Consider the following 11578-nt stretch of genomic DNA (forward strand, 5'->3'; position numbering starts at 1 on the left):
AGCTACTGAGAACTAGCTACTAAGAACAAGTTACTAAGAACTAGCTACTAAGAACAAGTTACTAAGAACTAGCTACTAAGAACAAGTTACTGAGAACTAGCTACTGAGAACTAGCTACTGAGGACTAGTTACTGAGAACAAGTTACTGAGAACAAGCTACAAATAACTAGCTACAGAGAACTAGCTACTAAGAACTAGCTACTAAGAACAAGCTACTAAGAACTAGCTACTAAGAACAAGCTACTAAGAACTAGCTACTAACAACTAGCTACTAAGCAGCACTCGCAGAACTAGTAGTAGCACTAGCTACTAAGCAGCGGGAACAGTAGAGTCGTCGACAGGACCGCATCTTCGGCGGCGCGCCCTTTGCTCTCCTCTTCTAGAAATTGTAGACGTCTATTTAATTTGATTATCTGTCGTCTTACGGAAGCTGCATCACCAGTCCCGTCACCTGAAGCTCCTTCAGCTGTTGCGTCCGTAAGTGACGTGCTGCGCCTGCGGTCCGCTCAGAGCAGCTGTCCGTTTCGGTGAACAGCATGCTCAGTCCTAGAGTGCTCTCTTTTTGGCCTACCAACGTAAGGATTTCTTCATCTCGACGGGTCGGAGGCGGGCTTTCTAAATCCGGAAAACCTGGTGGTCTTTCGCTTAGTGTGCGTGCGTGAGGTGGCGGCTTAGTGCCAGAGGGCTCAAGCGGGGCATTTGGAACTCCTGGAATCTTTGCTCCAGGTCAGCATTTGGCGGAGCTACCTCTGATTTCTCCGGGACCCTCATGTGCCGACTGATGCCTTCAGTGCATTCCCTTTCACACTGGATTTGACGAATCACCACCCCAGCAGCAGCGGGAGAAGGAAATCCTGCCCCACTCACTGAATGGGGACCAGCTAGGGCTCGCCGTTCGGCACCATCTGCTTCTGTTTCTGTGCTTCATAGTAAACCCTTTAGCTGGCTTCAATGTTCCTGTGCGGGATTTAGAGCCACTTTCGTCCCCCTGGACCCTTTGGAGGGTCCCTGGTGAGGGCCACCAACTGCCGGCTCCCGGGGCGTTCAGGTGGGCGCTCCCAGAGCCTGTTGGCCAGATGCACGGAGGTGGCCGAGCAAAGCTCCAGCTGGAGCGGCCCGCAGCGGCTCTTCTCGATTTTTAAAAATATTTATTTTTTTATTTGAGAGAGAGAGAGAGACAGAGGGAGAGAAAACATGCGTGTTGGGAGTGGGGGCGGAAGGGGAGGAAGACAGCATTTAAGCAGACTCTGTATTGAGTGTGGAGCCTGACAGAGGGCTGGATCCCAGGACCTGAGATCATGACCCGGGCCAAAACCAAGAGTCAGACACTCAGCCAACTGTGTCACCAGGTAACCTTTCTGGGTTTTAAAAAGCTCTTTATATATTAGAAAGATCAGCCCTTCATTTCTGATATAAGTTGTATGTTTTTTCTGCCAGCCACTTGGATTTCACCTTTGATCACGAGACTGCCAGTTGCTTCCTGAAACGTCTTCCCCGCTAGGCCTTTAGTTTACTCTCTGGCCGCTGCTTTTTGGAGGCCCTTCTCTCTCTGCCTGTCGGTCACGTTTGTGTCCTGCAGTAGGTGCCCTCCTGTGTTCTTGCACCCTTCTCTGGATGGCCTCGGTCATAACTGAGGCCTCAGTTGGTATCTCCGTGCTATCTCGGTACACCTCCAGCGGGGACTCTCCTTGGAGATCCCGGCCATCTGCCCCATCATGAATAGGTCCTGCACTCAGATATCATCTCAAGCTGTGTGGGTCCCAGACTGGACTCAGTAACACACTTTCTCTTGTGACCCTTCTTCTGGAAATGGCAGGAGTCTCTCTCAACCACATCTCTGAGCTTCCCTACCTCGTAGCTAGTGGTTGCTGGTCAGGTTCTTGGTGGGGAAATGTCTCTTTTTTGTACAAACTGTCCAATGCTCTTAGAAGTTCATGATGTCCTGGTCTAGGAAGATCTTGCATGGGGGGAGGGGGTGTTGAGGGCTCCGCTGGGCAGCACTACCCTCCAGCATCTTTGACATGCTTGGGGTCCACATCCCTTGACTAAATGTTCTCCACCTCTGTCCTGAAAAGGGCCATATTGGTTCACACAGATGACAGCACCCTCCCAGTACATTTGTCCTCCTTATGCCACATGTCATTGTGTACCTTGGGCCCCCAGGATGTGCTGCAGCAAGCAAAGGCCCCTTTTGCACTTGGAAGGTTGTGGTTCCCCAGGAGGCTCCAGTCCTGGAAATGCAGGACAATATGGGCCGGTTGCTTTTCCATGTAAGTATGGATGTCCTAAGGCTGGGCTTAACTGGTCAGGACTGCATCATGGCGCAGTGGGGTTTGGAAGGCCCAATAGCTCTCACCACAGAGAGAGTCAAACACCTCTCTTGGATTCAGAAACAAACAACTGCCCAATTGGCTCTTCTACAGAAGAATTCTCAGTGCCGTGAGGGTCCTTAAAGGGCATTTAAAACTTAGCACATGCTGGATGGCGCTCAAAGTCTTCGCACTGGGACATGCTGTGTCAGTGGGCCCTGTCTCTGCCGGCGGGGTCCGCACCTCCTCAGCTCATTAAGAACGAAATGCAGATCTTAGTCCCCTTGTCCGGTCGCCTCACACTCCACACCCAAAAGTGCTTCCAGACGCATTGCCAAAAATGGCCCAGCTTCCACCTGGTCTTGCCCCAGAACCCGTGACAAGAAGTGGCTCCCTCCGCAGCCAGAAGGCACCTGTTGATCCTGCCATCCGACCATGTTGTTGGTCCTTGGCGTCAACACTCATGTCCTCAGATGGGAGCTCCCCTTGTGGGGAGCACAGTATAACAGAGAGTTGTCCAATCTCTACGTGGTCCACCGGAAACCAGTGTGACATTGTGTGTCAAGTACACGTCAATAAAGCAAATAAGACCCCCAAACTCACGCCCTCAAGCAGCAGCAACCTCAGCGGCTGGCAGAGACGGGGTTGTGGGGTGGAACGAAGGGAGCCACGGGTGGCGCAGCTGGACCGAACAGCAGATGTGGCTCCGCGGCCGGGCTTGTGGCTGCAGGGCGCCTGCACCCAGTGCTGTGGGACCTTCTGGTTCTGTCAGGAGAAGCTTGAACTGTGGGTGTAAAGACGGTCGAATCTCCTCCCTTTCTTTCACAATTCTTTGAACAGGCCAGCCTCCTGCCTGGTTTTCGTTTTATTTCCCACTCCATTTCCTACACTCTCTAACATTCTCCTGAGCAGGAAGACACTGCTCTGAGCCCAGACTTTAGGAGAGGGGAGTTAGTTTCATTTCCTTGATGAATGGTTGAGTATCTACATCTGTTATTTGGAAGTCTATCTATTTTAAAAAACTATGTAATTTGTTAATAAAAATGCAACCAGGGGCAATGGGTGGCTCAGCCATTAAGTGTTTGCCTTTGGCTCAGGTCATGATCCCAGGGTCCTGGGATCGAGCCCACATTGGGCTCCCTGCTCAGTGGGAAGCCTGTTTCTCCCTCGTACACACCCCTTGCTTGTGTTCCCTCTCTCACTATCTCTCTCTCTGTCAAGTAAATAGATAAAATCTTAAAAAAAATTCAACCAAATAATTAAAAAAATCCCAATCCCATTGGCTTCATTGGATAATTCATGAAATAGGCAACAGCTGATTTATCAAAAAGAAGGGGGCCCCTTTGAGCTGCAGGAAGGGAAGGATTTTAAAGGAGAGAGGGGATTGAAAAAAATTACTAGAAAAGGATGCACTAATTTATTTTTTAAATTTCATTTTTTATTAACATACAATATATTATTTGTTTCAGGGGTGCAGCTCTGTGAATCATCAGGCTTACACAATTCACAGCACTCACCATGGCACACACCCTCCCCAAGGTCCATCACCAGCCACCCCATCCCTCCTACCTCCCTCCACACCAGCAACCCTCAGTCTGTTTCCTGAGATTAAGAGTCTCTTATGGTTTGTTTCCTTCTCTGGTTTTGTCTTGTTTCATTTTCCCTCCCTTCTCCTATGATCCTTTTTGTTTCTTAAATTCCTCATATCAGTGGTATCCTATGATAATTGTCTTTCTCTGATTGATTTATTTTGCTTAGTGCAGTACCCTCTAGTTCCATCCACATCATTGCAAATGGCAAGATTTCATTTTCCGGTGGGTGCATAGTATCCCATTTACATATATGCACACCACATCTTCTTTACCTATTCATCTGTTGATGGACATCTGGGCTCTTTCCATAGTTTGGCTATTGGGGACGTTGCTGCTGAAAACATTGGGGTGCACGTGCCCCTTAGGCTCACTACATTTGTATCTTTGGGGTAAATACCCAGTAGTGCAATTGCTGGGTCATAGGTAGCACTATTTTCAACTTTTTGAGGACTCTCCATGCTGTTTTCCAGAGCAGCTTCACCAGTTTGCATTCCCACCAACGGTGGAGGAGGGTTCCCCTTTCTCCGCATCCTTGCCAACACCTGTCATTTCCTGACTTGTTCATTTTAGCCATTCTGACTGGTGTGAGGTGGTATCTCACTGCGGTTTTGATTTGTATTTCCCTGATGCTGAGTGATGTTGAGCACTACAATGGAATATTATGCAGCCATCATAAAAACCTGAAATCTTGCCATTTGCAATGATGTGGATGGAACTAGAGGGTATTATCCTAAGCGAAATAAGTCAGTCAGAGAAAGACAATTATATGACCTCTCTGATATGAGGAATTTGAGAAGCAGGGCAGGGGGTCATGGGGGGAAGGGAGGGAAAAATGAAACAAGATGGGACCAAGGAGGCAGACAAACCAGAAGAGACTCTTAATCTCAGGAAACAAACTGAGGGTTGCTGGTGTGGAGGGAGGTAGGAGGGATGGGGTGGCTGGTGATGGACCTTGGGGAGGGTGTGTGCCATGGTGAGTGCTGTGAATTGTGTAAGCCTGATGATTCACAGAGCTGTAACCCTGAAACAAATAATACATTATATGTTCTTTTAAAAATGGGATCTTTACAAAATTATTTATTTATTTATTTGACAGAGAGAGATCACAAGTAGGCAGAGAGGCAGGCAGAGAGAGAGGAGGAAGCAGGCTCCCCGCTGAGCAGAGAGCCCGATGCAGGGCTCGATCCCAGGACCCTGGGACCATGACCTGAGCTGAAGGCAGAGGCTTTAACCCACTGAGCCACCCAGGCACACATTATACATTAATAAAAAATTTAAAAAATCATCACCCAACCCAAGGTCATGTGGATTTTCTTTTATGTTTTCTTTTTGGTATTGTGATAGGTGTACATTTGAAATTTATCTACAATTTTGAATGAATTTTGGTGTAAGTTATAATGCTTGTGTTTTAATTAATTGTTCCTATAGAGAAGTCAGGGGATAACTGACTCCATTTCAGTTTGAATTTCCAAAATGTAGTGGATTCAGTCGGACCCCAGAAGGGACAAATGCCTCCCCTGAACTGAGGGCACCGCATGTGCACGGCCCGCAGGGGCTCGAGTCCGGCTCCACGGCCCTTGCGGGGCACGCGCGCTCAGGCCGCTTTCTCTCGGCGCTGACAGGTGTTGCAAGGCCGCAGGACCCTCTGGGCGGACGCCCAGGCTTCGGGAGGACGTGGGCGTCCGCCACAGTCAGGAGTCCGGCCCCTCAGGCGAGCAGAAGCGGCCGGAGCGGGACGGCCGAGGGCGGGGCTCGCAGGCCCGGGAGGACGGGCGCGCAGTGTAGACGGTGCGGCCTCCGCGGGTTTGTGCGCGGCGGGGGGGTCGTGCGGGGTCGCGCGGGGCTGCGGGTCCCCCTGTCTCGGCTCGGGTGCGCCCGCGTCGCGGCTGTGTCCGTGCGCGGCGGACGTGGCTCCTGCGGCTCCGCGGACGGTCCGGTCCCCCTCGGGCTCGCGCTGCCCCCGCCGCCCGCTCGGCCCCGCGCGTCCTTCCCGCGTCCGTCGGCGGCGCGCGGGGTCGGAGCACCGGCCTGTCCAGGCGCGGCGGGTCCCGCACAAGGCGGCGAATCCGGGAGGGCTGCCGGGAGGGCGCGTCTGCGGGGAAAGGCGGGGCCGGGGGGACGCGGGTTCCCTCCGCGGGGCTGCGGGGGCGGCGACCTCCTGCGGGAGACGAGCCCCGGCTTCCCGGGCGGAGCGGGCGTGTCGCCGCCGCGGGGTCTGTCGCGCTGAGCCGCCCCCGTCCCGCCGCCCCCGGCCGCTGTCCCGGGGCCCGACCCGCTTCCTCCCGGCTCCGCGGGGACCTGGACCCCGAGTCCCGCCGCGTCCGCCGCGCCCGAGACCCGGCCCGACCCCGGCCTCCCGCGAGTGTCCGGCGGCCGCGGCTCCCGCGAGGGCGAGTGGCCCGTCCACGGGGACCGGACCCGGCGGGCTCGGCCTCCCTCCGGGTGCGACGTCGTCTCTGCTCCTGAGACCTGGTGCCGCGGGGGTCGGGAAGCGCCGCGCGTCCTCTGCGGTGACCTCGGATCCGCGGACCGTGTCACAGAGACGCGTCGTCCCCACACGCAGACCCCCGCGGTCGCTCCCGAACCACGTCGGCCGGTCGCAGGGGCTGCCTCGGGCGTTTGACCCCGAACAGCGACGCTGCCCGGCGGAACCCCCACGGAACCCCGGGTGAGGAAACCCTGACGGCGCCCACAGGCGCCCCCAGACCGCAGGCCACGTGAGCCGCCCCGACCGCGTCTTCTCGGGTCCCGTCGGGTTTTCTCCTCCCGGAGCCGCGGCCGGACTCCCCTGTGCGCCCGACCCGACGGGTTTGAGGGCGCAGCGGGCTCCGGTCTGACCGCAGGGTCACGTCCCTGGGGCCGTTTTCGGGTCCGTGCGCGTGGCGACATGCGTCCTCCGTCGCGTTTTCACGGCGACCAAACGTGACCACACGGACCGCTTCGGACAGGGCAGGTGGCAGGTCCAGCCTCGGCCGAGGTCACGCGCCGCACGTCATTGTCCAGAACGTTCTCCTCCTGCCCGAGGGGGACCGTGTGCACGAGACACCGACTCCCCGTCCCCTGCCCTCGGCCCCGCAGCCGCATCCGACTGTGTCCCAGACGCCTCCTCCGAGGGGGTCCCCGTGTCCATCCCTCCAGACGCCTCCTCCGAGGGGGTCCCCGTGTCCGTCCCTCCAGACGCCTCCTCTGAGGGGGTCCCCGTGTCCGACCCTCCAGACGCCTCCTCCGAGGGGGTCCCCGTGTCTGTCCCTCCAGATGCCTCCTCCGAGGGGGTCCCGGTGTCCGTCCCTCCAGACGCCTCCTCCGAGGGGGTCCCCGTGTCCGTCCTTCCGTGAGCACCGGCGTCCGGTCCTCAGTCCGGACTTCAGAGTGGAGCCGGCAGCCTTCGGACGTGCGCGTGGGGTTGCCGTAGGTTTACGGAAAAATTACCCGTTATTCCTGCTTTCGTGAGTGTTTATATCCGCAACAGACATGGATTTTGGTCAGAACCTTTTCTGCGTCACTCAATAGGACCAGGGTTTTACTTAAACATTCATTGTGGGTAACATTGTTTCACTCTATCGAACAACCCTCAGACTTTTGTGAAGACACTTGCTTATGGTCCACGATGTATCCAGGAGCTCTTGGTTTTGTAATTTTCCTGATTTTTCTTGCCCTTATTTTAAGAAAGGTACAGGAATGTATTTTGCTGATGTTGTGATGATTTCGTTGGGGTTGGTATTAGGAGGAGGTTAGGGTTAGGATTAGGTTAGGGTTAGGGTTAGGGTCTCCCTGCACTCGCCCACACAGAGCCCCTTCTCCTCCAGTGACCAGAGTGATCTTTTCGGACCATAAGCTTTGGGCCTCTCTGTGGTCTGCTCCCCTCCTGCCCCCCCTCCAGCCTCACCTCTCCCACTTCGGCCTGCCCCTCTGTGGACACCCAGGGGTGCGATTGTCCCCCGTGTGCCTCAGGCCTGTTGCATTTGCTGTGCCTCTGCCCGGAGCACCGTTCTCTCGCCTGCTTCACGTCCGGCTTGTTCCCCCATTGACTGGGCCTCGATTTGCCTCCTGATGACCTGGCTCCTGCCTGCTGGGGTGTGTGTGCTCGTCCCCTACGGACAGTCGTGCTGCCTTCCGTTAGTGAGCTGTTTACTAACCTGCGGGGGATGGCGCAGGCATAGGGAGGTAGCCTTAGTGTCCGCACAAAGAACCCGTCTCAGCGGGGCTCAGCACACGTGCCTGATGACGGGGAGCTGCTGTCCCCACGGTGTGGAGAAGGTAGTCCCCTCAAAGGGACACCAGCCACATGAGGCAGTTGGACAAGACTCCAAACTTTTTGGGGCCCGGGAGATGTAGGCCTGGCCCCGGAAGCTTACCCTTCGGATTCACGGCTGGGGCCTCAACAAGCCCCTCTCCTTCCAGAGGCCTCTTTCCCCTTCCCTGCCCCCGGGCTGGACCTGATCCGGGGGAGTTTGAGGGCGAAACCTCCTTTCCTCTTTTCTCGATATGTTGGGCTCAGAGATTACACTGTGTCTCTATGTGAATATGGAGAGTTAGCTTCACCAACATGTACCTGTCTACCTTCTCTTGTTTAAAAAAAGAAGAAAAACCTTAAAAAATGGGGTTATAGAAGGTCAGCAAAGGGTGGGTTCGAAATGTTTGCGTGGGTTTAGTGGGCATTTTGACAACATGGCTTCTCCTTTGGCACGTTTAATTGTGATGTTTAACAGACATCCTTGCAGTTTAAGATGATACTCTTTTTTTTTTAAAATATTTTATTCATTTATTTAATGGAGAGAGACACAGTGAGAGAGGGAACACAAGCAGGGGGAGCAGCAGAGGGAGAGGGAGAAGCAGGCTTCCCGCTGAGCAGGGGACCCAATCCAGGGCTCGATCCCAGGACCCTGGGGCCATGACCCGAGCTGAAGGCAGATGCCTAATGACTGAGCCACCCAGGCGCCCCTTAAGATGACACTTTTAAAAGTAAACTCTCCCCTAATGATGACTTGAGCTCTGCCTCAATGGGAGAATCAGCAGAACCTGTAAGATCTTATTTGGAATTGACATTCTCTATTGTAATTGTGTTCCTGTTTATTTTTAAATTTTCTTTTTGTTTCACTGGAAAGGAAAGATGGTGCTCAGTTTTAAATGTTAAAAGTGTACAAGTTGCTTTGTTACAATAAAGCTAAATGTGTACAAAAAAATGAATACCAGTGGTTTACTGGGGGCCTTGTCAGCAGGACCCCCTGTAGCCTTCAAGGGAGGACCCCATGGGTGGTGGAGACAGCTCTGTGGGGTCAGCGACAGCCGCTCAAAGCAAAGTGGGGCAGATAGCTGGCCCCGCTGCTTCTGCCAGTCTGTTGGGCATAGAAACAAGGGCTGTGTCCCAAGGTGGCCAACTCCTGGCAGGTGGGGACAGGACCTGTGGGTTTGCCTAGAGCTCAGCAAGGGGCAGTGTTCCTGGCTCAAGCGTGCTGGAGCCCATGTGGGGCCGCGTGGGCTTCCAACCTCCTAAGCCTGAGGCTCCCCTTTGTAAGATGGGGAGCTGATGACCCCCATCTCTGGGAGCAGGAGGTAGGGAGGCCCCATGAACAGACTTGCTCAGGACAGTCCGGGAGAGTGGCTGTTGCTTCAAGCAGCCTCGGGCCTGCCCCCGTGAAGAAGGTGCACACGTGCACAGCCCCCGGCTCTGGGGTCCTGCTGCCGGCCTCTGGCAGTGACCCTCCTCCCGCCCTGTCTTCTGTCCCTGTGGCTCTGTGGTCTTCCTGGAGCCATTCCTGCAGATGGCAGAGAAGCCCTTCATGGTGGGACACAGGGTCACCTACTAGGTCTTCACCAATCCGCCAGCTTCTGGGCTCCCTGTACCACTCTGGGAGGAGCAGAGGGCGGTGGTCCTCATCGTGGACACAGGGTTACTTACTAGGTCTTCACTGTCCAGCTGGCTGCCGGGCTGTGAGCCCCTCCAGGAGGGCTGGAGGGCGGTGGTCCTCATGGTGGCCACAGGGTCACCTACTACGTCTTCATGGACCAGCCGGCTGCCGGGCCCGTGTGCCTGTCCGGGAGGGCTGAAAGATAGTGGTCTTCATGGTGAGACACAGGGTCACCTGCTACATCTTCACCGACCAGTTGGCTGCCGGGCTCTTGTGCCCCCACCATGAGGGCTGGAGGGTGGTGGTCCTCGAGGTCCGTGGTGCCCCACACCGGCAGGATGTGTCCGTGCAGCACGTGGTGATGGTCAGCTGCTTCCGCGAGCAGCACTTCCTCTGCGAGGTGGACGACTCGGTGTGCCGGCGTAGACCTGAAGTTCCGTGACCACGGGGGTGTGGAGATCCTGTCCCCCCTCTTTGGCACCCTGTACCCCAGTTTCTACCAGGCAGCCTACAAGGACTTCAGCTACGGATGCCAGCTGCAGTCCCAGGCCCACATCCTCAGGAATCAGGGCAATATTGACTATGTGGGGGCCTTTTTTGGGGTGTTGGTGGTGGAGGTTCACTGACTGACCTTGGCCTGTCACCATGGGATGGAGGTTGACCTGGCTAATGGGGTGGAAGCCATGTGGCACAACAAGAGCCCCTGAACAGGTGCCTGCTGGACCTCAAGCTCACCAAGATGCTACCCCTGGAGGACCCGTGGGACCCGTGGGTGCTGCGATGTCCCCTGGAGGACCTCTGGGTCATTTGTAGCTGTGAAATGCTCCTGTTTTATGTCAGATTTTTTTTTGTGTCAATGCTGAGCATCATCTTTAAAAAGAACAATGAGTGAAAAGGTTTTCTCCCTGGTTCTAGACAGACACAGCTTGGTGGGGCTGGGAGCAGCCCCGCAGCAGCCATGGAGCCAGAATGGGCCCTGGCCGGGTCTTCCCTCCCAGTCCCTGCACTCGGCTGGGGCCATGGGGCTTCAGGGTGAGGGGTGCACCAAGCCACCTTTCAGACCCCCAGTCCCTGGACCATAAGAGAGGACTTGACCATGGCCGCTAGCTTGGTCTCCAGGACCATGGAGCCCTCTGGGTTATACATGGTTCCTGCCTTGGTTTTATTTATTTATTTATTTATTTATTTATTAAAATTAAAATTCATTAGCCAACATATAGTACATCATTAGTTTTTGATGTAATGTTCAATGATTCGTTAGTTGCATATAACACTCAGTGCTCATCACCTCACGTGCCCTCCTTAATGCCCATCACTCGGTTACCCCATCCCCCCACCCCCTCTCTTCTGTAACTCTCAGTTAGGGTCTCGGAGTCCAGAGTCTTTCATGGTTTGTCTCCCTCTGTTATTTCTTCCCATTCAGGTTTCCCTCCCTGTTCTGTGATCCTCTGTGCTATTCCTTATGTTCCACATATGAGGGAAACCACACAGTTGTGTTTCTCTGATGGAGTTATTTCACTCAGCAAAATCCCCTCCGCTTCCATCCATGTTGATGCATATGGTATTCATCCTTTCTGAAGGCTGAGTCACATTCTGTTGTATATATGGATCACATCTTTATTCATTTGTCTGTTGAAGGACATCTCGGCTCCTTGCACAGTTTAGGTATTGTGGACATTGCTGCTATGAACGTTGGGGTGCATGTGGCCCTTCTTTTCAGTACATCTGTATCTTTTGGGTGAATACCCAGTAGTGCAATTGCTCAGTTATAGGGTAGCCCTATTTTTAATGTCTCGAAGTACCTCCGTACTGTTTTCCAAAGTGGCTG

General features: G+C 54.4%; 1 protein-coding gene and 2 pseudogenes across 1 annotated transcript; 1 reads left to right on the forward strand and 2 right to left on the reverse strand.

Moving 5' to 3' along the window:
* Window positions 1–302: 302 nt before the first annotated feature.
* Window positions 303–2774, reverse strand: LOC123929572 (annotated as a pseudogene).
* A 2492-nt stretch (window positions 2775–5266) lies between these two features.
* Window positions 5267–6790, reverse strand: LOC123929633 (collagen alpha-1(I) chain-like). Its single transcript, XM_045985577.1, has 2 exons — window positions 5960–6790; window positions 5267–5873 (listed from the first exon to the last, which is right to left on the reverse strand). The coding sequence occupies exons 1-2, from the start codon at window positions 6788–6790 to the stop codon at window positions 5496–5498; spliced, it is 1209 nt and encodes a 402-aa protein (XP_045841533.1). The 3' UTR covers window positions 5267–5495.
* A 3174-nt stretch (window positions 6791–9964) lies between these two features.
* LOC123929693 lies at window positions 9965–10559 on the forward strand (annotated as a pseudogene).
* Window positions 10560–11578: the final 1019 nt, after the last annotated feature.

This window comes from Meles meles, chromosome 1 (genome assembly GCF_922984935.1).
Source record: "Meles meles chromosome 1, mMelMel3.1 paternal haplotype, whole genome shotgun sequence".
Classification (NCBI taxonomy): domain Eukaryota; kingdom Metazoa; phylum Chordata; class Mammalia; order Carnivora; family Mustelidae; genus Meles; species Meles meles.

Coding starts and splice junctions, on each gene's coding strand:
- LOC123929633 (XM_045985577.1), bottom strand. CDS start 6,790: ATGTCGCCACGCGCACGGACCCGAAAACGGCCCCAGGGACGTGACCCT. Junction 5,874..5,959: donor CAGCCCTCCCGGATTCGCCG/CCTTGTGCGGGA, acceptor CGCGCGGGGCCG/AGCGGGCGGCGGGGGCAGCG.